General features: G+C 36.6%; 1 protein-coding gene and 1 long non-coding RNA gene across 3 annotated transcripts in view; both read left to right on the top strand.

Annotated features, from left to right (window-relative positions):
• LOC103456664 (cell adhesion molecule 4-like) overlaps positions 1 to 23,205 on the top strand; it is a 29,440-nt gene extending 6,235 nt beyond the window's left edge. Inside the window, exons 1-5 of one of the 2 annotated variants that reach the window (XM_008396398.2) lie at positions 15,939 to 16,250; positions 19,523 to 19,798; positions 19,961 to 20,284; positions 20,896 to 21,150; positions 21,323 to 23,205. In XM_008396398.2, the coding sequence (XP_008394620.1) occupies positions 16,181 to 16,250; positions 19,523 to 19,798; positions 19,961 to 20,284; positions 20,896 to 21,150; positions 21,323 to 21,495 (1,098 nt within the window). In that variant the 5' untranslated portion in view covers positions 15,939 to 16,180 and the 3' untranslated portion in view covers positions 21,496 to 23,205. Of the gene's footprint in view, positions 1 to 15,938; positions 16,251 to 19,522; positions 19,799 to 19,960; positions 20,285 to 20,895; positions 21,151 to 21,322 lie in introns of those variants that run through there. The other variant, XM_008396447.2, reaches the window with a different exon arrangement.
• On the top strand, positions 16 to 2,259 carry LOC103456782 (uncharacterized). Its single transcript, XR_001777166.1, has 2 exons — positions 16 to 85; positions 270 to 2,259. It is a non-coding gene; the product is annotated as an uncharacterized LOC103456782 (long non-coding RNA).
• Positions 23,206 to 26,152: the final 2,947 nt, after the last annotated feature.

Below are 26,152 nucleotides of genomic sequence, written 5' to 3'. Positions count from 1 at the left end.
GATTTTCAGGATGGAGGGCAATATGTCTGCACCGTCAGCAACGACGTGAACTCTGTCAATGTTACATTTAACGTAACAGTCCAAGGTGAGTTTCCTGAGGATTAGTTCCTAAAGTTTTACACATTTCAGAGAAATGATCTGCAGTACTTCTTCCAGTGAGTTAAAGCTAAAAGTTAATTTAGCTTTAACTCACATCACCCCAAGAAGGAAGTTCAACTGTTTGGGTAATTTGAATCATCTCTGTTCCCCTTTTCTCTACTTTTCTGCAGAAAACTTCATTCCGTTCATTATAGGTGCTGTAGTAGCTGCTGTGGTTGTGATTTTGATCGGCTCAGGAATCATCTACAGTTTTTATTACAAACAGAACAAGATGGGAGAATACCGACCAACAGATGCTCTCTGTTTGGACACAATGCATCACACCGCAGTTCCTCTTTGTTAGTAGATGGTTTCAGTGTTGTGAGAAAGTTACAGGAACTCTTTGTATCTGGAATCTGGAGGTTACATGTTTTACACTCAAGCTGGCATGGATTACAGTTATTTCCTCTCGACTATTTGTTCTTTGATGGTATTTTTGAATCATCTTTGTTCCTTTTTTCTCTTTTTCTGCAGAAAACATCCAACCGCACGGAGTAGGTGGCACAGTTGCTGTTGTGGTTCTGCTTTTGATCACTGTTGCCATTGCAGTTGCCATTGCAGTCTACATCTTGTACTACAAACCAAAGAAAATGAGAGAGAGCCAACATTCACCATTTGGACACAGTGCGTCACAGAGGGAAAATCTGAGGCTGGAAGATGCCTAGGTCCAGTGACACGGAGTCAGCTTGGTGTTGTTGCAAGTTCTTCCATTTCCAATGAAGGACAAATTCTGCTTCCTGCGTGGATGTGTTAACTTGCTCCTTCTTGGACGGTTGGGTTGCAGTTTTCCGTTGTTTGGTTAAAACTTATGTTTCTATTTAGCTCATTTCCTTGCTGCTAATGTTTGTCCATGTTAGCTAAGACCATTGTAACGACTATGTTAGAAGTTCTATGAACAATTTAATTCGGACTGTACATTGGTAATATGTCTTAGTGGTGGGAAACGTCTTACTTTGCGACGTAGACGTAGGATTTTAAATGATTTCCTCTTCATTTTTGCCATCTTAAAACCTCTGTCTTAAAAATATCTGTCTGCTTCATGTTGATTGGATGATCTAAAACTGGTTACTAAACATTTTATATGTCAGTAAATACTGTATCCAGAGTCCTTTGTTGTCTCTTATGCTCTTTTCTGTCTAGCCTTTCTTTATAAAATTAATAGCTGTCTTTCCATTACAAATGAACGCAAAATTTCGCAATTTCAGTGATTTCATGAAATAAAAATCAGTTTTGCGAAATACATTAATTTTGATGCGACTAAAAAAAAACATCCTCATCTTAGCGCAAAATCTTTTTATCGAGAAACGTGAGATTTTTTTTTAATACTCATGTTTAATGAGTGGGATTGTTTTTTCTAACTGTGTTCACAAATACAATTTTAAAATTATTTTTATAATTCTAATTTGCGCAATTATACGGTCACTGGTCAGGAATTACTGATGGCTCATCTGGTTTCTGGAAGTAATCATTCTAAGACATTAAATAAATTACTCTTCCATTCTATTTTCTCATGTTCATGTCCAAATTTTTGGCTTGTTAAGCCTGTTTTGTGCTCTGACTTACTCAGCCGAATGTAAAATTTTGTTTAAAACGGGCATGAACTGAGTGGAGCATGAAGCAATTATAATCCTTTCTACTTTATGATGTAATAAACAAACGTGACGCCCTGATGGAAGAGTATAGATGAGACATTTTCTTACAAATCACTTTGATATATTTTCTACTCGTTTCTAAGTTCAGAAACTAACAGTTGTTGATCACTGTGGTTTATTTTTGAACTATTGACCTTTATGTGAAAAGTCCCCTCCCTTTCCCCCCTCTGTTTGCTTTGGCTTCCTCTTGCGGAGAAAACAACAAACCAGCCATCTGTATTTCAATGCAGGTATAATTTAATCTGTCTTACATCATCTTGCTCTGTGTTTAAACTTTAATGTGAGACTAGTTGTAGAGAAAAATGTGAGTGATCTGCATTGTTTTCTGTCGACCCCAGCTCTGCTGATAAAGTGTTTGTTAAAACTCTCCGACTCGTTGATCTGCAGGTTTTTGTTTGTGGTGAACAGAACAGATTCAAACCATCAGCCAGACTCTGTATCATGTGGTTTGATTAAAGGATTTATGTTATTTAAAGGTTCTGAGTTATTTTTCTATTATTATTATTATTGTTATTGACATCTTTGTGCGAAGTTACATATTTTCACTTTTTGTGCCATGTGAATATTATTAGAGGAGCTGATGCAAATTCAGTTTATTGATCACAAAGTGCAAGTCTTTGTGAAATAAAAAAAAAATCTGTATTTTTACTTTTCTGTGCCATTACTAACGACAGAAAGATGATAAAATTCAGTTATTTTTAGTAAAATAAACCAAAAAAATTAAACAGAACTTACAGGAATTGAGACAAAGGAACAATTCAGAAGGAACCGTGGTGAGGAATGACACAAAACTGGAGGTGCTCCATTGTTTTCTTAATCTATTTACTTTTCAACAACCTGGTCTCAGATTTAACCTGTAAAAAAGACAGATGTTTTGCTTTTCCTTTGAGCTTCTGCCATCTTTGTGCCTTTTCATAAATTTTGCAATGACATCAAATTGATTTACACACTAGTGTTCAATAATTGTCCAATACATCATCGAATGTCCAGAGGTGACATTTAATAAACTTCTTAACCTACAATGACTTACAATTTCACTGAAAAAGCAAAGTTTTAGCTTTTTTCTTATATGTCACAAGACTGTATGATGAAAGAGCATTTTAAATAAATCAGGCATCCCAACTGCGCAGTCCAAAAACAAAATCATGAGTTGAAAGCTTGCGTAACTTGTTTTTCATCTGTTAAGCAATGGTGGTTGGGAAATGCAGTTTTTTATTGTCTTTAATATTAGTGAACATTTTACATATTTCACATTATTAAAGGGGCAGTGTTATGTGTTTTCCAGCTACTTAGCATAATCAAGTAACTATGTCTTCTTCGGTTGTTATAAAAATGCTATGTCAAATTTAAGTGTGTAATTTAATGCTTTGAAATTGGGCCTCTGTCTCTTTAATAAACTCCTGTTCTTCCTGAAACTCCACCTTCAGGAAGTCAACACAACATGGCTCCTCTATTAACCCTTTCGCAATGTTTTTACCAGCGTTGCTCTGAGAAGTAGCTCCTAGAAGTTCCTCCAGGTGTTTGCTAATTTCTGCTGGCTAGTCTGAAGGAGCTGTGAGGGAGGAGTCACAGGAGTCTCTGCTCCCAAAGGTGGAGCTAGGTCCACCCAGACGTTTTGCAGAGCCAAATGGTTGCCATGGGAGATTAAAGAATTTCTCAAATATAAAAATCAAAGCAACACCAGGTATGTTTTTGATGAGAGAATTACATTATAACATGATGAAAAGCTCAGAAACGTCTAGTTAACATAATACTGCCCCTTTGACCTCTACCATCTCCTTGGCAGAGATTGGTGTGATGATTGTGGATTACTGTAAGCTTTGAAGAGGTTCAGCAGTATTCAGACTGTTTGCTACAGCTCACCTAGCAGACACAGAAAAATACAATCTATAGAAATCTGAAAACTCTTTCTAAAAAATGTAACTATGAGAGTCAAAATATTAAAAAGTGGCTGTCACAAAACATTTGTTTTCATTTTCTTTTCTTCAGATCTGTTACAGCAACAGAGCGTTGTCTTGGGGAGGCGTGGTAAATAAATCAAGCTTGGAATACCCCTGTGGGATTTGCTTGTTTCTCATCTGAAATACATTTTCACCTCTTCAGTTTGACTGTTAAACGGCCAAAAGAAGAATAAAGAAAGTTTTGTCTTAGCAAAATCCATCCAGCACATTTTACTGATGTGGACGGGCGGGGCCACTGCTAAACTTTGGGCATTAAACCTCAACAAAACTTCAGCATTTTAACACAGCCATGATGACCCAAGAGTTAGAACCACTACGACTCCCAAAACATCAACAATCACCTCAATATTGTAACTTATTGAAGCTTAGCCTTTGTTTTCCTAACTGGAGCTCTTGATAGTGATGTAGTCACAACGTCATTTTGTCTATTTGGGTTCAGACCCGGTAAGAGAACTGGTTAGACCATAAACCAGGCAAACAGCAGGGAAAGAGGAAGGGCAGGACCTTGGTATGAGCTATTTTTACAGAATGTGGTCAATTATTTTTACATTTTTCATGATGATTTATCAAACAACTCCAACATCTTTACGGAGTAAAGTAAAACATGTATTTACAGTTTTTCTTCACCGCTTTGACCACTTCATTTTCAGCATCACTGTCTCAGTGGTGCAGAGTTCACCTCATGCCAGTGTGTGAACTCTTCCTCTGTGGTTTGACACATTTCCCTGTCCTTTTGTGGAACAGTTAGCGCATACGTCAGTCAATCAGTCCAAACTCATGGACTGAAATAAAAATGCGAGAGTCAGCAGTGTATGTTTCGTGATCTGTAATATTTCTATTTTCTTCACATTATTTTAATTAAAAAAAGGCCAGGCATCTACGATAACCTAGTATTGGTTCTTTATATTTCCAGGAATATATGCACAAAGCTATTTCTGCTTTCATAAAATGCTTTGAGTTTGTGTGGAACCTTATTGAACAGTTTTAAATAAATGTTATGCTTGTTTGCACTGTCTTTTCCTCTTGTCAGTCACATAATTTAAACAGAATCTCTAGAGTATTTGAACAGAAAAACTTTTTTCTGGATCAAAAGTTGTGTCTGAACCGAATTGTGACCCTAAAAATCATAATTGAATCGGATCACAGGAGTCAAAAAAATTTGCATTTATAGCTTTATTTATTTGGTGTCAATTATGTAATGATGAAGAAAAACTGCAGAGGGAACAACTATTCTGCATTCATAAGCATAGTTTATTTTGACTGACATGACTTAAGGAAAACAGCAGAGAATTGTATGGAAGCAACTGATGCTTGTCCAAGGATTTGCATTCTGTTGGAAGGAGTGAGAAACTGCTGCTATACAGTACACAAATGACTAAATGATGTAGATATCAGTTATAAAAATTTTATTTTTTGTCAGATAAGTGTTGCAGAGCAATAAAAGAAAGAAAAAATTAACTTGTATAAATAGCGACCTCTGCAGGTTCAGGTTAGATTCTGGCCACTTTTCTCTGAAATCTTATTGCCATTACAATTATCCTGGATAAATTCACTTGAGGTTTCACTTCAGATTTTTTTTACAGAAATGGAAACTATTTCTAAACAATCCCACGTCAAAGTGTTTGTCACGAGGCTGGTGGAAGCGCAGAGAGAAAGGGGAAGCTTTTGGGGAAACCCTGAGTGGAACTAGATGCTGTCTAATATATTCACTGCTAAGTTCAGTTTGAGCAAAGAATCTAAAATATCTTCCTTTATAGTTCACTGGATCGTGTCAATAACACAGTTTTACGTTTCGTTCTAGAATCAAATGTGTGACCATCTGTCAGAGAGATTTAAAATAGATTATGGTTGTAAAAAGGAGAAACACAGTCGTTGTCTAAAAAAACGGATATGATTAAGCAGCTTTAACCTTTGACCTAGGCAAAAGAAGGAAGTTAACAGTTTCATTTATGTGAAGGGACTTTTGGACTTGTCTTTTGTATAACATTTCTTCTTTAAAGTTTCTAAACACATTTTCTTCTGTACAGTCCTCTTAAAGCCGCAGTGTGTAACTCATTTTTTTATTTTACATTTTTATGATAGTATAATATAAGACAGATAATCTGAAACAATGAGCTCCTCTGCCTTTTCCCAATGCTCCCAGTATGAAGTGCAGAAATACACCACTCAGTCAGAAATAACCAATCAGAGCCAGGAGGAGGGTCTTAGCGCTGTCAATCACTCTCATGCTCAGCCCGTCCTGCTTGCTCTGTGCTAAGCTACAGCTGGTTCACCACAGCATAGCCTGCCATGAATGCTAAGGCTAGTTAGCATGACCACCAATGATAGCGGATAAGCGTTTTTTCTGTAACGTTTTTTCTGTAAGTTGTTTTTTCACCATTAGCACATTGAGGAGCGTACAATATGTTGATTGACAGCGCTCATATCCTCCCCCTGGCTCTGATTGGTTGTTTTTGAGTGGGACTGGAGCAGTTTTGCACATGGAGGAGGCGGAGAAGATTGTGTCCATTGTAGAAGACTTTTCTATAGCACTGGCATGCATACTTAGCATGCTGGTTGAGGTCAGTACAGTGCGAGACAAAGCTTTGGGGATTCTTTGTTCTGTGAAGGCAGTACTATTACTGCCTTCTATTAGGCGAATTTTATGGAAAATCGATTCTTTCAACTGACAAAAACAAAGTAGAGCCCCTCCCAGACTGACGACCAGCACCAGTTGGTTTCTCTAAGGCGTTGTGGTTGTTTTCACATCTTGGCATTTTGTTAACACACTCCTGTCTGCTAAAGGTTAGCAAACTGCTAGTACTCTTGTTTTTGTAAAGGAGCTCATATTAATCCAAAGCATTTTGCTATCTCTATCACTTTCCATATGGAAACCATGAGGGTGTATCTCTTTTACTGTATCACTTAATGTTATTGTTCACTAATGCTTGAGATCACCATTTCATTATTGTTTTCAACTCATTTATACATATGCTCAGACATTTTCTGCATTTATTTTTTCCAAATGATTTTCTCAAGGTAGCATAATTTCCCGATGGTTTTCTCGACATAACGAGAAGGCATTGTGTGATGCGTCTGATGGATGGAATGAGGTTTAATACACATACCAATCACCTTGTCATCGAGATGAACTCATTGTCTTGAGAAAACCATCAGGACATTAACCCATTATCTCAAGAAAACCATGGAGAAAATGGGAAATTAACTTATTTCAAGAAAACTGTGAAATTAACTCACTTCAATAAAACCATCAGGAAATTAACTTGTTATCCAGAGAAAACATAAAATAGACTCGTTATCTTGAGAAAATCATTGGGAAATAAACAATAGAAAATAAACTTTTATCAAGAAAACAGGCAATTAACTCGTCTTGATAAAATGTGAAATAAATTTATCTCAAGAAAACATCTCAAGAAAATTAACCTGTCTGAAGAAAACTATTGGGGAAAAACAGGAAATAAGCTCATTATCTTGAGAAAAAAGGAAATGAACTCATCGACTTGAGAAAACAATCAAAAATGCTTAATTTTGTCAAACATATGTTCATTAAAGAGACCCTTTTATGCCTTTGAAGACTTTTCTTTACTCCCGTTTTTGGGCATACACTATGCGAAGCACCTGCAAACTCACTGAGTGAAAGTTCACACAAGAGGGAGTTGCTCTTACACAGAAATCTATCTGAGATAACTTATTTGCTTCCCAGCATTTCTCCCATTAAATAAACAGAAAGGAGCTGAAAAGCAGAGATAAAGCAGCTCAGAGGTAACCGTCAATATTTCTTAGCTGGAATGAAATGTGTGCAGCCTTTAAGCAATTTCTGCAACTTGTAAAGTTGAATAACCTGGAAACAAAAGGACCTTTTAAAGGTATTCTAAATTTGCAGACTAAAACCTAAGCGTCTGAGCTAAAAATTAATGTCAATTTTATCCGATGCCTTTGTCTAAGTATTGTTCTTAATGTTTTATAAAACGTTTTCGAAAAAATAGTTGTGGCTGCGGTGTTTCTACAAAATAAGAAACACAATTAAAATGACACGTGAATAAATTTGTTCACTCCATGATTCATTAAACACAAGCGGCGCCATCATCCTCCAACCACTTCCTGTCGTCTTCTTTGTCTTTTCCGGCAGCAGTAGCATCTTCTTGTTGACGACATGATTCGTGTGACGTGAAAACAAAGTGTTTCCATTGTAGTTTAAATAAATATACCAATTTCAATAAAAGCCACAAAAAACCTCAGTCTAGTAGAAAAACCTTTAATCGAAAAACATGTTTTTTTCCCCTAAATTGCTGTGTTTCAAATTCTATGTTTTATGGTTAAAGGAAACACAGCTAGTGTTGCTATAATGTTTGTTATTTACTGTAAGGTCGGCTGCTTGATCTTCCTATGTGTTCTTCCCTCTCCGCCAGGTTCTTATTGTAAATAAGAATTTGTTCTTAATAGCTCAAATAGTAGTAGTTAATAACAATAAGCTTTTTGGCCTCATGTTGTCCTTAGTCGATAAAAAGAGGATAGAACTACTAAGATATCATGAGTGGTTGTGAATGGGCTGATGAGGTCATTCACTTGTCAGATTTTTTTTTTTCCAGGGGCAGATATGGCCAAATTTGGACATGAGGGGAAGTGACATGAGGGGAAGCTTCTCCTGTGAAGTTGTTTACGTTCTAGCCTCTGTGCTTCAAGAGGAGCATTCCTGCTGCCGGCAGGCATGCCAGACTCAGACTGCTAAGCCACAACAGCTCTAGTATTCTACAACAACACCTTGCAAAAGCCTGCATACGTCTTAAAATTATCAGGAAATGGGATTTTATGAGCTAGACCAACACAAAGTATTACATAATTGCAAAGCAAGAAAGATATATACATATACATCGTTTTCCAACTTAAAAAAAGGTTGAAATGTTGAAAATCAAACTGTTGTTCCAGTTCTCTGATGAGAATTAAAACAGTCTACAACCTCTTATGTAAGGTTTTATTTACCTAATATAACTATTATTGATGAGAAATGTGATAATGTGTAATATTCGGTAGAAAATATGTAGAAAACTGACTAGACTAGCGCTAATATCCTGGAGAGAGTTCAGAACAAACATAACTCCGGAACAAAACCCAACTTGTTTGATGTGTTGCTCTTTTGATGTTCTTTAGTGTACAGCGTCTGCTTCTCGCAATGTCTACATCTGTCTTAAAATAAACTTGTTTTGGGGCGCTGTGGTAATGCAGAGGTTAAGCACAACCCACATATGGAGGCCTCAGTCCTCGATGTGGCTGTTGCAGGTTCGATTCCCGGCCTGGTGGCTATTGCCGCACGTCTTCCCCCTTCTCTCATTATCCTCTTTCCTGTCAATTCACCATCAAGGCTGATATATATAAACACATAAACTTGCTTTTAATTCAGCTTTTGTTTTTAACAACATCTAAAGGAAGCCACAGATTAAGATTTTAATGGATGTGCAGGCAGCACTGATTAAATAGTATAGCAACTATAGCCACATTTGTCACTTTACAGAAGCATTCATGCTACAATTAGTTTGTTTTGAGGTGTGATGCTGCAGGGTTTAGTATTAATGTCTTTCTGAAAGTATGATGCACTCCATGCCAAGTATGTAATGTCCCCGCTGCGTCACCTCCAGTCATCATCATCCTGTCTGCAGACACACTCTGTGGTTTGTGTTAATAACCGTTCTTACTTAGACTGCTTAAATAATGATAATGAAAAGGTACATATTACTATAATCAACAAACTGATTAAACTCATTGCTCAATCAGCAAAACCTACAGCCAGCTATGGCTTTGCTTTTAAACCAGAGACTGGTGTTTGACTGTAGCGTCACATGCAGAGCCACAGCTGCTCAGAGAAGAGCCTCTGCTTATGGACAGAATGTGTGCTTGGCGGTGAAAAGTGACAAATATCAAGTTTTAAATTATCTGCTGACTGACATTTCTGCGGCCTACCTCCTCCTGGGATCACTTCAGAAACCTCACAGCATCGTTTATAATTCTGTATAAATATGTCATAGATTAGGCCCACTGAAAGAAAAAGAAAATTCAGACTTATTTTTCTCTGAATTCTGAGTTTAATCTTCCAGGATCAAAAGTCGTAATTCTTTTTTTCCCCCCAGTTTCCCTAATCTTCTTCTGTAAATAAAAGATTCTTTCTACATTGTTATTTTTTAATGCATTCAGCATAAAAGTTACAGTATGTGAGAGCTCCATGCTGCGCCTACAATTTCCCATAACATAATGCAGAAGTGATAAAAGGAAGTTCAGTTTTTATGTATGTAACTCAGCCTCCCTCCCCCCATTTAAATGTAAGTTTTACTCTTTCTTTTGATGATTACCATTCATCAGTGTTAATCTGGATATATAAAATAATGCATGCTTTTCCCTTGCAGCTATATAACGATTTGCTGTAAAGCATTTAAACAAAAGTTGATCAGATTACTGTTGAATTGAGAATGTTAAAGATATACTGAAGCGTTTAGCTTCAGTAACATAGAGCTCAAAACACAGTAACATTAATATACAATTCTGACTGGCAGGTAACTTATCCTTTCTACTAAGGCTATTTTTTCCACACCAACAAATAAAGAAGTCTGCATTATTTCTTTCAGTTGTTGTGAAAATGCTGCGCGACACATTTTCAAATGATTCAGAATGCGCCTCAGTTATTTATATTCATGTTGCTCCCTCGCATCGTGGCAATGTTTGTGTGCTTTATATTTACACTTTCAGCTGGTGAGAATTAGGAAGTTAAATAAAAAATAACTCCATCTAGACACACTTCTGATGCAGCTCTTTATATTTAATCACTTACTAACCTTCACTTATGAAGGTTATTTCAGCTATTCAGCTCTGACCCTGGCCTTTTTGTAGAAACAAACGCCAATAAAGCTGACCAAGTGATAAAGTGCAGCGTTTCCAGGAAGTGTAATTTAGATTGGCCTCAAAGACAAATAGGCACAAGAGTAAAGGTGGTGTTTAGCAGACAACCCCCTCCCCCGCCCCCCGAAAAAAAACTAGGACAAGATTTTTGTTTTGATAAACAGAGGAAAGACTTTTAGGAAACATACAGGGAAGTTTAGTGAATGGATTAGTTATTTAAAAATGACTTCTTTGAAACTTTCCTGAACATAAAAGCCTGGAAAACCGAGAGCTTTTAGACATGTTTGGTTTGAGATAAAACATTTTCTTAAAGAGGCAGTTCTGTGTTTTCCAGGCACATATAGTGCCATTTTTAGCACAATCAAGTAACTGTTACCTTCAGTTGTAAAAATGATGTAAATATCAAACATTTAACTAAAAGAAATTTAACTTCGCAATTTAATGCGTTGAAATTGGGCACCTGTCTTTTAAAAAAATCCGCCTTCAGGAAGTCATCACAACATGGCTCCTCTATTAACCCTTTAACAATGTTTTTACCAGTGTTGCACTGAGAAATGGGTCCTGTGACAAGTTCAGCACATGTGCAGCTCCACCAGGTGTTTGCTCATTGCTGCTTTCTAGTCTGAAGGAGCTGAATGAGGCAGAGGGCTGCTCTGTGAGGCAGAAACATGGAAACAGCAGCTCAGAGGAGGAGCTGTGCCTTGAAGGTGGAGCTAGGTCCACCTAGGCATTTTGTACAGCTGAATGGTTGCCACGGGAGATTAAAGGATTTTCTACTACTTGTATAGTGAAGTAAGTTTCCTATAGTTGCTGTAGAGTACTGGGAGTCTACATTACTTTCTTTCTGCTTTAAAATGTAAACAAATAATTGCTTGCGTTTTAATTGGATGGACAGCAGGAGTAGGAGGGGCTTGCCCAGGTCACCAGTCCTGCAAGAAAATGTGTGCAGATTTATTTTTCAAGCTTACAAAGTTAGGCATGGTAATTAATCGTGATTACCCAAGTAAAAAAAAAAGTATACTTTAGTATACTAAATTTTAACATACTTTAGCATACTTTGATCTAGGGGTGTAGTGACACAATAATTTGACGATACAATATACGTATCGTATCGTGAAATTACAATATGTAATTTGTAATTACATATTTCTGAAAGTATGATGCACTTTCAGAAAGTGCATCATACTTTCTGAAAGTGCATCATACTAATTGTAATTTCACGTATTGTAATACGTGAAATTACAATATGTAATTTCACGTATAGTTATTATGATACGTAATTACGATATGTAATTACATATTGGCATGCCGCAGCACACCTGCAGCTGCGGGCGCGCATGTGCATTCTTCAGGTAATCCTTTACATATAGAACAGAAACCGCTAAGCTAAAAACTAATTACGAAGTGAATGCTACCAGTCAAAATTTGCATTAATTTTGTGATCTCACTGCTTTTGCAGTTGCTCCGTTCCGCTTCTCTTTCACGGTTACTTGCACAAATTTACAGTTTCTCAGCAACAAAATACAGCTCATCGTTATTTATTGAAGATTTTACATTTCCAAAAACACAGGAATCTAATGTTTCGTTTCGTAGTTTGGAAGCTCATTCCCTCGCACATAATTGGAAAAGCCGGGGAATGGCGGCGCTTTTGACATTTCTCTGACATTTGGAAAAATATGGTTTACTAATTTTAGCATAACTCCGGTTATACTTGGCCTATTAACACAATTTAAAAACTGGTGTATAGTTTATAATGTGCACTTTAAGCTCAAGTTGAAAGTGAGACTGAGGGAGGCGGAGTCTTGCTGCTACGCCGTAACAAACTAGACGTTAAAAAGAGCTATAAGGCTTTGGACCCCTATGGTTTTACGGATTGATACTCGCGGATGAAAAATCAATACTTTCCGAGGGCGGAAAATATTGATACATATCGCCGAATCGATTTATTTATACAGCCCTACTTTGATCGATGTACTTAAACTGTACTATTTTGGAACAACTATTTTTGTGCTTAGTATACTTTAGTAGTATTTAAATAGTATTAAATTACAACTTACAGTAAACTTTAGTATGCTATACGTACTTTTTTGGAACAACTTCAAGTTGTACTTAGTGTACTTAAAAGTATACTTTTTAAATATAATATTTCAGAGCTTTATTATTATATTTTGATATAATTATTATATTTTGAGTGTAACAATTCTGTCAGAATTATATTAAAAATATATATTTAATATACTTCAAATATATGTTAAATATTTTATTAATATATTAGTAATGTATTTAAATTACACTTAATTTTTATTTTGGATTTCCTGCTATTGATAATAAACTACAATTTTAATTACTCATAATTCGTCTTTATTCCTACTTTTCTATTTTGTAAATGACATGCATAACTACATTACAGTACTTACATTGTTTTAGGCTAAAATTACATGGAAAGATTAATTACACAAGATGCCCAAGGTAATTCAAATATTTTGTTTTATTACTGAATTTTATTTTAAAATTGTCCAATTTTACTCAGAACTTTATGAACTTTACATAAATTATCAGTTTACACATCAAAAGTGAACACATGAACATGAAAATTTAAGTGTGACAATAAAACATAAAAGTGAGGATCAACGACAGAACATTCCCGTTCACTGCATCTTACAGAATCCTACAAAAAAGAACAATAGAGCAATTAAACAGGAAAAGCATTTGTATTTTAAAGAAGACAGAAAAATGGCAAATAAAAAAATAATACGTACAATTTTAAGACATTTTGTACTCGCCATGTATGTGACATCATCAGAACTGATGATGATTGGGACCAGATGCCTGGGGTGGAAAAACATTTCTGGGTGTTAATAAATTAAGTGTGGACTTAAGGAGACAAACTACCTTAAGATCTTTCCATCCATGATCTGAACACACTGATCCTTGCAGGGTAGTGAGGGGGGCTGGTGGTGCCCATCTCCAGCAGTCATCAGATGAAAGGCAGGGTTCACCCTGGACAGGTCACCAGTCCATCACAGGGCCCTGAAAGCCAACAACAAATAAAATGTATGAAAGAGAAATGTTTAACAAGGAGAAAAATTCTGTCCGTTACCTTTAAATCAAATCATGTTTATTAAGCACTTGGTGTTGGTAACACAGCAGTTTTTGTTGTTGAAATGTAACTAGCTCCTCATTGAAAAAACAAACTTACATCATGAAGACGATGTGGAGGTTCATCTTCAGAGCTGGTTTGGTGATCTGGTGGAGTCAGAGCTTCTTCTGAGACAGAAAGTCTTTAGTTTCCTAACACCTGATTTCTCTGGCTTCATCTTTCATCTTCATTTGCTTAGTTAGACTGCAAACATATGTTGAAGATAAAAACATTGATGAACGATTAAGAACAACAACCACCTCACAATATCAAAGTCTCTCTGTCTTATGGAGCTTAATTAAAACCAGGTTAAGTTTATGAATTAAAGTATAAGTCGCAACAAACAGCCTCCATGCAGTTATAGCATGAAGCTGAATGATTCCTATTGTAATAATCATACAAGTCACAATCAAATTGATAAAATAATTATTTATGAAACCAACGTAAGTTATATATCTTTACTGCGCTGTTTATAATTAAACGAAGATAATTAATAAGCAAACTTACCACTAGCTAGCAACACTTAGCAGCCTTCATCCCTCCGGGCTCCTTTTGTGACACACATTTCATTTCCATTGGTTGTTGTCCCGTCTAACTCAGACTATGACGTCACCAGCTTGAATTTACCAAAATTAGTAACTATTGTCAAGGCCCTCTCTACTTTGAAGATATATTATAATATATTATAATATATTATATTATGAGAGTAAAAATGGCGAATGTTTTTTAAATAAATGAAAGTGTGCAATACCGCCACCATCTGGTCTGGAGTATGAACTGGAGCTAATGCCGTTGATTATAAGGTTTACATCACACATCTAAAAATGGATTGGGTACTTTCTTAAAAATTACATCATGCTTATCATTTTTTTTATTGTATGCAATTTTAATAAACAGATAAAGGTTATTAAGGCACTTAAAAATTCATACTTTTTAGATACTTAAAAAGTATGCCTAAAAATTACATTAAACACACTGGTGCCTAAAAGACATACTTCTGCACAAGTATTAATTAGTTTTATTTTGTAATCAGGTTGCTGCGTGTTGCAGACTTCTGCAGGTCCCTCTTGAAAATGAGATCTGGATTTCAATGGGGTTCACCTGGTTAAATAAAGAAAATTAAGGCATACTTTATTAGCCTATAATGTACACTGAGATGTAATTTAAAACATACTGAAATTAATAATCTAAAGTAGTGTTAAGTGAATTTAAAAAAATTATATTTTGAGCATATATTTTTAAATATACACAAAATATATTTTAAATATACTTGAGAAAGTGTATATTTACACTTGAGCAAATATATATTTTGCTCACTTAAAGTATAATTTTATTTAATATATTAAAAGTGTATTTTGGTACAATTATGTTTAAGTGTGTTTAAATTTCTAATTTCGAAATTGGTATACTTTTAGTATACTTCAGATATACTTATAGGTAGTACACTTAATACTTAGTATACTTAAAGTGTACTTTCACAAATTTAAGTATGTTTGAAATATACTAAAGTATACTTTTTTCACCTGGGTAACCACATCACTAGAATGTGTTTGATCTGATTTTTTTTTATTCGGTTGCCAGCACTATTACATAAACAAATTATGTAGCTTGGTTTGAATTTGAACCCACACTGAAATGAGGCCCCAGTTCTCTAGAAACAGTGAAATGGCTTATCTTAGAAGCTGCTCAACTTCAGGGTCACCCTGCTGCTTTTACACACGGCCTTATCTTCTTACAATGCTAACAGAGTGGAGATGAGTTTTCTGCAAAGAAGCAAAAGTAAACTTGTTGGGGCGTGACTAATGTAATTTCTTTTTGGACCCACCAGGTAATGCTGATCTGGTCTGTCACCATAATCATTTCAAGCCACCACTGATGACCCTATTAGAAAAGTTCATCAATGTTTTGCTTCCATTGTGTTAGTATGAGCCAGCATTCATCAGTGTCAGGATACTACTCAAATATTTCTTTCATATGACAAAAACGTTTTCCACAATCTGGAAAGATAGAAAATAAAAGGACTAACGTGATTTAATCTACTTTCTTTTCCATTCAGGATGACGGACAACTTGTTTTGATTGCATTAGTTGACCAATCAGGCAGAGATAAAGATAGACTCATGCATATTCCCCCCCCTCCGCTGACAGTACCGGGATTTCCCAAAATGCGTAATCGATGTGCCGGTGAAACACAACCTCCAATTCCACTTTCAATTTCAGCTTCTTAAAGCGAAACGCCACGGTGGGAAATTACAGAAGTTTCTTTCTTTGCGCCTCCTCCCTCCTGTATCTTGTGAGTCCGAAGCTTTTTAATTTCACTTCAACGCCGCAGTCGGGCATTTTACCACCTCGGGACGTTTTCTGCGACCAGAGAAGCTCGACTTCATTTGAAACGCAAGGGACAAAATGTTTTCCTGCCTCTTTCTGCTGATTTCTTTCCTGAATATTCTGCGGTGCTTCCATGTGTCCGCGTGCGGTGAGTTCCCCGTCCTCCGCCCCGGGATTTCATCTTCCGTCGGTGCAGAGTATAAAGGTTCAAGACAGCCATTTCTTCAGGCAGGCCAGGCAACTGACACGGTGTTTTCTCCTGTGGGATGATCGTTTTAAACTTCACATTTAGTTAATACCAGTCCGCAAGCAAGAGTTCGTAGATGTGATCATTTATCTAACTGGGTCAGGATCCCGTTATTCCTGCTGTTAGATTTTAGTGTCTTGCGTGTTTGTGGCATTATTATTATTGTTAGTGTGTTCCGGATGTGTTTGCTGAATAACTTTTATGTAGGTTTGAATTTAAAGTGCTATTTGTAAAATTGTATCGATAACCTAAGATAATATAACTGAATTTCGCATTGTGTAAAATAACAACAACAACAACAGCAACAAAAACGTCAAACTACTGAGAAAATGATTATTGGCAGCTTTAATACAATCTTAACCTCGGAGTACAATTTATATTATTCAAGTTTTAGATCACAGCTAGAATCAGAGTCAGATTCTCTGGCCAGGTTTGTGGGCCTAAATAAGGAATTTGACTTTGGTCACATGCTTACAGACATGTAATTAGATATTAAGCCTAAATGGTAGACTAATGGATACATTTATAAATGTATGTATGCATGTTCGAGTATGTATGTGTATATATGTCACATGATGTCACCTAACTTAAAAATAGTATTCTAAGTCTTTTTTTCTTTCTTTTTTTTTGTTGCCAAAAGTGATTTTGGAACAAAAATCTAAATAAAAATCACCCCTATTATCCAAAGATGATGAAGGCAGAAAAAAAAAAAATCAGTTTCGGCAAAAAAATACTTTTCCAAAAGTAATTTTTTAGTAAAGTGTGGATACACTAATATTTAGTTAGCATTAAGGCACACATTCACCATAGCATTGTTTTAATAAGCTTCTGTATTGTCTCAAGATTTGCATCCAGTGTTACATTAAGTTTTCACAAAGATCTTGTGCAGACGATAGAAAAAGTCTGACTACTACACAAAGCCTCCACCAGCAAATTCCAGATATTCTCAGTAGGGTGAAGGGCTTCCATCCAGACGTTTCAGTTGTGAAATTGATGTCTCTGGGAGCCACTCTTTAACAAATTGAACCTGATGAATCCTGGCATTGTCTTGTTATCTTGGAATGCCATGCCATCAGGGAAAACAAAATTTATTTTTGGAGTAACTTGGTCATCCAATATATCTAGGTAGTCACGTGACATTATTTGGGCTCATAATGTTGCTGAACCTGGACTTGATCAACTACAGCAACTCTAGATCATAGCACTAATCCCACATGCTTGTAGAGTAGGCACTAGGGAAGATGGGTACATCACTTTATCTGGCTCTCTTCTTACCCTGATGCGCCATAAGGCTGGAGAGTATGTAGTATTTCTTTGCTTATCTCAGCTCAAAGATTGCATCAGTCCATTCTTTTTACTTTTTAAAGGCTTTGTTGGCTCTAGTGGCCTGTATTTGAGAGTGGTCAGACAGGAAAGTGGGTAATCAGAGAAGAGGAAGATATGCGGCAAAGGTCATCAGACCAGGATCCGAACCTGCGACGGCCGTGTTGAGGACTAAGGCCTCATTATGCCGTGTTGAGGACTAAGGCCTCATTATGCTTAACCTCTGGGCCACACCAGCGCAAGAGTCCAATCTTTGTGCTCACTTGAAAATGCTATATTTTTTTATCCAGTTAGCCTCCCTGATTAGTGGTTTTCTTATGGCTGCGAAGCTGTTCTGTTGAAACGTTATGAGTTCCCTTCACATTGTGCTTGTGGAAATACTTTAACTTTTACTTTGAAACACAACCCTGTTGTTGTTTTCCTGTTGTTTTCCTTAGATTTGATTTCACCAAATGTTTAAAGAGTTTGTTGATCATCATTATTAAGTTTTTTTTTTTCCAGAGGTGACGGTTCTTCACTTTCCTTTCAGTTTTTAGTGAGGCGTTGGACTGTTGTTAACTCGGTTTTAATAGTTCTGTGTCTCCTTTAGACATTCTCTCTATTCAATGCTTGCCAATGATCTGATGACTCTCAAACTAACATATTTGTCATGATCAGCAGACACTTGTGAAACATGAACTCTGATAACAGACTATGTACTGGAGTTGCATAACCAGACATCCTTAGAGAAAACCAGAAATATTGAAATGTGTGTAACTTTTCATGCGTCAGATTAGAGGCAGAACTAAGGATTTTATTTGATCTAACATTCATGTTTTGTACTGTGGTAGGAGCTGTAGTATCCAACATGTGACTTGACGTTTCTAGGTACAAAACTGCCAATTTACAGAATTTTGAAATGAGGAAGGGGTGAAATGACCGACAACTGAATCTTAGTCATTTTACTTTACGTAATTATGTTTTTTCAAAAAAATATTGCACGTCCTTACTTTTTACAATATATTTAAATATATAGCATGAATTTGAGCTACAATGCTCAAAAACAGTAGTCCTTTTTCCACTAACAGAGCCACTTTATCTTTGATTTTGGTCTTTAGATACTAGATAATTGGGCTGCATGATGTCAGGATTGTGATATTATTGCTTCCAACACTCATGAGGAGCCTTTAGTAACTTGAAGACTGTCATCTTTGTCTGATATGATCATCTGTTGCAGTGAGATGCTATCTTCATGTCATTGATAAATAAGATTCAGTCTTTTTATTTTCTGAAGTGCAAAAATGATCTTGGGCTAGAGTAATAAATTGGTTCAGTTCACAGGTACCAAATAGAAGAGTAGCAACTGATGAAAAGGCAACTTGCTGCCATGAGCAACACCAGCATCAGACAACCTGAAAACATTAACAACCTGGAAGCAAAGCGTAGACTTCCTTTTAATCTGCTTAGAGATAAATTATGACAAAATAATTGGTGAACGAGAGCATATTTCACATTATCTTGTGTCAGCGAGGTAGATAACACAAAAATCTAAATGCTGTTAGGCAGAAGGAAGGAGCTTCTAGATAATATTTTTACATAGAAAAAAATGTCAGGCGAGACGTTTCATCCAGCATTTCCAAGACCGGATCGACAACACTGATTGTGTCTGGGTTGAATAAAGTTAAACATAAAAATAATATACCAGGTAGTAGCACTATCTGAACACTAAAATGGTGATTAAAAAATCTAATCTCTAAGTTCATAAGAACTTTATCCTATGTAAATTATATATTTACAAAGGCTAATGGTATTGTGTTTTGACTTCTGAGAAGACTCAAATGTAATAATTTTATTATCCATGTTTCTTACAGATTACAGCTGTCAAGATAAACCTGTGATAACTCCATCCAGACTGGTGGTGAAGTTCGGTGATCCAGCCTCTGCTACATGTGTAGCCTGTCAGCAGGCCTGTCTTCCCCTGGATGAAAGTGTTATTAGTATGGAAGCTTCTCTTGGAACTCCTGACAKRAATGGAACCARCGTGACCTGGACAGYGGACCGAATAACTGAGTGGGAATTAAAGCCAAAGTGCTACTATACTAACATAAATGATCAGTGTTGCGCTGAYCTGAMTGTTACTGTCTACAGTAAGTTAATTAATGTTGCTAAACATTTTAGAGAGATATTTTTATCCATTGTTGTTGCCATTGACATTTTTTTTTATGTCTAGTGTTTTCAACATAAATGTTGTTGCTTGATGTTATTAATTGTTACTATTATTTCTATTTTTATTCTCTTCTTCTCTCCAGAACCTCCAGAAAGTGTGTCCTTCAGCTTAACCTCTGAACCTCTGACTGAGGGTTCAAAGGTCACCCTGAAGTGTGATGTACTGAACGTCGCTCCTGTTGCAAACCTCAKTGTGACCTTTTACAGAGGTCAKACGCCTCTGGGTCAAGTGAAAAGCAACAATATCACAAAGSAACCAGTTAGTGAGACATTTTCTTTGAGCTACAACACCAGAAAAGAAGATGATGGAGATCAGTTCTGGTGTGAAGCGAAGCTGGAACTGGGAGCTGAAGGACCACAGCCCCCTCTAGTGGTGAAATCAGAGGAGGTCACTGCTACAGTTTATCGTAAGTTCAGAGAGACACACACATACTGTATAAATTAGATTACAGAAATGTCTACTGTTCTGGTCTCTGTCTGCTCTTAATCAACAACAGAGCAAATAAAAATGATTTGACTAAATTAGCCTCATAAATATGTACTTGGTATTTTCAATGGTAACTGATCAAAAATCAGACGTTGCTACCTGTGAAACAGGCAAAGACGACGACAGGAAGTAAAAGGAGGATTGTGTCTTTTAATGGCTTATTGTGCAAACTAACATTCCCAAGGGTTTTAATTGTGTTTCTTATTTAATTGAAACACCACAATTGCAAAATTGTGGGGTTTTTTTCAACATTAGTAAGATATCGTCAACATCTTGTGCACATTTGCAATGGAAACTCAGCTTACATGGTGTTCAAAAATACATTACAGCTACAGTGTATATGGAGCAAACATTCCATAAGTTTTTAAGTAAGATTTGATTAAAGATGTCCCTTGAAATGTGTAACATCAAATAGAAGCATTTGTCCAGCAGTAAATCTTGGTGTTTTTCCATGCGTTGCTGTTTTTTCTCTTGTGTTTTGTTGTGTTTGAATTATTCCATTTTGTTTCCCTCTTTGCTGTAAAAACACAGATGGACCTGAGCTGAAGGTTCCAGCTGATCCAGCTCCAATCAGCATCACTAGAGGAGAACCTCTCAATTTGACCTGCTTGGCTGAAGGAAACCCCAAACCTCGGTACAACTGGACGCTGCCGTCCAACAAAGGCCACCGCAGTGGGACYGATCTGAAAATCGACTCAGTTGATTTTCAGGATGGAGGGCAATATGTCTGCACCGTCAGCAACGACGTGAACTCTGTCAATGTTACATTTAACGTAACAGTCCAAGGTGAGTTTCCTCAGGGTTAGTTTCTAAAGTTTTTAACATTTCAGAGAAATGAGCCGCAGTACTTCTTCCAGTATTATTATTTAGCTTTAACTCACATCACCCCAAGAAGGAAGTTTGACTGTTTGGGTATTTTCAATAATCTCTGTTCCCTTTTTTGTCTTCTTTTCTGCAGAAAACTTCATTCCATACATAATAGTTGGCGCAGTAATTGGTGTGGTTGTGTTATTGATCGTAGCAGGAGTCATCTACAGTTTTTATTACAAACAGAACAAGATGGGAAAGTACCAACTAAAAGACGTTTTCCGTTTGGGCGCAATGCATCCCACCACAGTTCCTCTTTGTTAGTAAAATCAAATCCCTGGAAGGACAATGACAGGTTGAAGATTTGCTGCAGTGCCTCCGATCTGAGTCAGGTTGGCGTTGCTGCAGATTCTCCCTTTTCCCATCACGGACATGAAATACATTCCACTTTTTGAATGGAAGTATTTGCTTCCTCCTAGATGGTTTCAGTGTTGTCAGAAAGTTCCAGGAACTCTTTGCATCTGGAATCTGAGGGTTACATGTTTTACACTCAGGCTGCCAGGATTACAGTTATTTCCTCTTGACTATTTGTATTTTGATGGATTCTTAATGATGAAGGAAAAGGGACACAGTCATTGCTCATAGGAAATGCTTTATACTTTGAAATAAGCTCTCATGCCTGATGTGAACTTGTTCCAATCAGTTGTTTTTTTTACAAATACATAGCTCATGATGTTATGCACCACTTCGCATATTTATTTAGTGTTTCATTGCCTACCATTTGCGAGCTGTCCTATTACATTTGTTTCTTTATGCTCTGCTAAAATGTACTTTAATACGATTGAACTCTTAAAAAGTTGTTCTCATTTGCATACTTTAATGAGTTAGTCATCAGAAAGCAACTTTTCTCATCAAGAATAAGTTTTTCTGTTGTTTTTTCTTTACTGTGACCACTATAATGCACTACAGGACTGTTGTTATACTTTGATTAAATCAGCTGGCAAAATGCCACAGACCAAGTCTGTGCATTTATTTATGGCCATATATAACTCTATAATGGTGCAAGAACAACGCTGGAAGTCACTAAATACATCCGGTGGGAATTTATCTCCCTGTCTCTGCTGAATTTACACATTCTCACTTCTTGTCTGTTTCTCATTCAGAGGTCCTCATATCTGGAACAGATATGAGGATGTTGCAATAAAAATGGTAACGATGACATGCTAAACTCACAACACCATATAGTGGCCTGGTGTGACAACTACAGCTGACTAGGTATCTCGGTGGCGTGGAACTTTTTCCCAATCAAGTTCCAAAGATACCGGAAGTATCCAGTCAGCGGTCTCGAGTAAATGTAGTCTATGTTTAGTTCAGATGGTTAGGATATGAGTCTCGGCTCAGTTTCTGTCATGTGACACAAAATTAATCAAATTCAGATTCCATCCTTCATAAACAGTTTTTTCTATGATTAGTGAAAATTTTGCTTCCTGCTGGGTATTTGGAACAATTTATGATGCTGATGCTTTTGTGAGCATTCTGATTACTGTTCTGTTAAAAAAAGTGTATTTAAATCTGAATTATTGTTATTTGACTTGTAAGTAATTTGAGAGGGAGTGTGAAAAGGAGAGGATTCATTTGATGAAGACCAACTTCTGTGTGTAAATCCTGATGGTGAACTTTAACCCTCTATTCACTTAAGTGATTTCTGGGTCTTTCAGAGGTTGCTGTGAATTGAAACATTTACATGGATTTTCTTTTGCTTTTCATGTGAGAATAATGAATGACAAAATAGTGTTGTATTGAGCGGTTATGGTAACGCAGGGTTTTAAGTTAAAGTGAAGAGAAACTTACTTCTGGAGCTTTTAACAGCTTCACACTGTTTCCTGGTGGATGTGTCTGTGCACGAATCTTTACAGCTTTATTTAGATGTGTGTAGTCAAAGTATTCTCTGAACGTCAGTACCACTTGTGAAATCACTGACTGCCTGTATTTATAACTGTTTGTGAAAATAATACATAGGTCATGCAAATGACTGAAAAACCTTTTGTGAAGGAAATGTAAGCTTTTCTATGACTTTTGAAACTGTAAATAAAATGCAATTTTCTTAAAAAAAAACATGCTTCCTTTTTTTTGGTTTTTCTTGGTATTTTGTTTAAAATGGTTTGGTTTAACAGGAAGTAAATGACTAATAGATGTGCTCATGCTTTACAATGAAAAGCATGAGATACTTACTGTATTAGCAGAAATTATTACCAAAGTTCCTACAAATACCAGCCAGACAACTTCAGAAATTTTGGGGGGGATTTAACTGAAAGCAGAAGGTGGAGTGAGGGGAATTCATTCCCAGAAACACTTTTCTCCTCCCCTTCCTGTATTTTTACATTCTGCTAAGAAAGAATGCCGTGCTGGAATTGGGGTGAATGGAATGTGTGTGTGTGTGTGTGTGTGGGTGTGTACGTGTGTGTGTGTGTGTGTGCGGGTGTGTACGTGTGGGCTGCTGTTCTGAATGACCATACTTCTTAAGCCCTCATCTTGTTAGCCACTGCTTAAATGAGGCTTGAACAGAAACTAATTCACAAATCGGGCTTTGAATCAACACATTATCTCAGGTCCCTTTAAATGAATCTATAATGCTTCTGTCCAAACACTGCTTTGTTGCTGCAGCACTCAATACTTGAGAATCAAAGTGGAGTTGAGTCCCATTTTGCTAAATGGTGTGTGTCGCTATCAGTGAACGATTGCCTCTCCTGTGGGTGGGTATCATGTTGGGGGGGCATTATCATTGACATCAGTCCTTGACTTCTTTGAAGTCAAGAAGATTTGGGACATGGTTTTATGCTCGTAACATTTGGTGTAAAAGTTAATTTAGGCAAACTTGGGTGTTCTCTTTCCATTATTTGTTTATTTTAAAGCTACACTTCCTGTTTGTGTCACTTGTAGCCAGAGTTGGGCAGTTACATTTACTCAGTTAAATTTACGTGAGTGATTTTTTTTGGAGAACATTTATTTTTAGGATTATTTTTACAGTGCTGCATTTTTTACGTTCACTTGAGTAACTTTATTATATCACTACTCTTACATGAGTACAATTTCTGGATCCTTTACCCACTTTGAGTAACTTCACTGAATGAAGAGCAATCTTGTTTTAACTGGAAAGTCACCAGACAGACACACACCTGCACTCTTTGTTAAAGTGTCATCAGTTTTATACTGTCAGCTTCCTTAACAAAAAAAAAAAAACAAATTCACTACCTCTATTCTTACAAGATGATTTGGGTAAAATAATTATATATATATAAATCACTTTTGCCAAAAAATGACTTAGGCCATTATTTTAGGAAGGTTGTGACATTGAAAGAAATTGATTTAGATTTTTTTTTCTTCTGCCTTATTTTGTAGTTATGTTATTTATATGCATCATTTTCATTTTGTTCTTTTAGGTACCAACATTTCCAAATAACTTTAAATTTTGGTTCGTCGGATGATGTCATTTCTACATTTTAAATGATTCATGTTTTGGTCAGTTACTCACTAGCTGTGTCGTCTTTTTACCAAATGCTTTTTACTCTTACTTGAGTAATTTCTTGAATGTCTACTTTCCACTCTTACTTCAGTAAAAATATGTTATAGTACTGTTGCTTTTACTTCAGTGAAACGTTTGGGTTATATACCCAGCGCTGCGTATAGCATTAATCCATTCAGTTCAAACATGTTTATTCCACAGTGAGAACATGTTTTATGCAAAAACTTGTAAACAAAACCTCAATGATTGATTAGTCTGATGATATAGCCAATTTCTGTCCCTATTCAGTAATTATTAACGTACAATCTGTTATCAATTAAGATTGTTTGGACAATGTTATAAACAATAGGTTTGTTGTACTTCCCGATTCTTGTGAGTGTGTAGTTAAGGCGGCCAGAGAATGATGCTTCCTGCCGCCATTGTTTTTCCAATCTGGATTAAATTTTGGCCAGCGCTGCCTCTCAGTGCATCTTCTGCGAAAAAAAAGAGCTTGCAAACCCGGTTCACCTCAGGAACGGAACCATAAAGAAGCAATTTATTTTTCTGACAACAATCAAGGTATGACTGAAATTATTCTTTAAATAAGGCCAACTTATGATTACATTTACAAGGGAAGTGGAAATTATTACACAGCGCTACTGGGAAGTCATATTCTCGATGGTTGCATCTGCTCTGTACCGCAAAATGTGACCACTCAGAAAATATGTGCAATGACTGTGTCCATCTAAACACACACAGCTTATCCCGTTCCTATCAGACTAACTAATGAAAAAAATAAGACTTGAGGAAACACATCGCCAGCATGTTTTTCTCCCACGGAAAGCATCGGACCCGACGGTCCAGGGCCCACTCCTCCAGAACTCAGTCCCTCTGACGTGGTGACCACACAGGCCACAAATTTCTGAATGGAGTCAAGCAAGAGACCACACTGCTGGGTTGGTGAGAAGCTTCAAACACCTCCCTACCTGTTACATATCAGATGTAGATGGACAAGTGGCTCGTCACACAAAACTATTTCCTCCCTGACCACATGCTGGAAGACTTTGTGAACCAAGTCAAGAAAAATATGAACAAAGCAGAGCAGAAGGATTTAAATGTTCATATGGAGTAGGTGAAAAATCTGAGGTCTCCATTACCACTGCACACAGATGAAGGGAACATCCAGTAACAGAGACAACTGAAAGAAACTCTCGCTATGACATTTTTCACTAATTTTTGAAGTGAAATTACACTTTTTTAAAAAAGAAAGTTGTGCCTGAATCTAGAAGTACTGAGTGCACACGATTTGTCACTACTGAAAATTTTGTAGCAACAGCGTGTCCAGTTCATGCTTCTTTTACGAGAGCACATCATGGCTAAGCACTCGATGCTGATTCAAAAAAATAATTTTAACAAAACGCACAGCCGTACACAGCCGAAGGTGTGTTTTAATGTAAACAGAAGCTTTGTTAAAACTGT

This window comes from Poecilia reticulata, linkage group LG1, assembly GCF_000633615.1.
Source record: "Poecilia reticulata strain Guanapo linkage group LG1, Guppy_female_1.0+MT, whole genome shotgun sequence".
Lineage (NCBI taxonomy): Eukaryota > Metazoa > Chordata > Actinopteri > Cyprinodontiformes > Poeciliidae > Poecilia > Poecilia reticulata.
The sequence above is the reverse complement of the archived record's forward strand: the minus strand, read 5'-3'. Positions and strand labels throughout refer to the sequence as shown.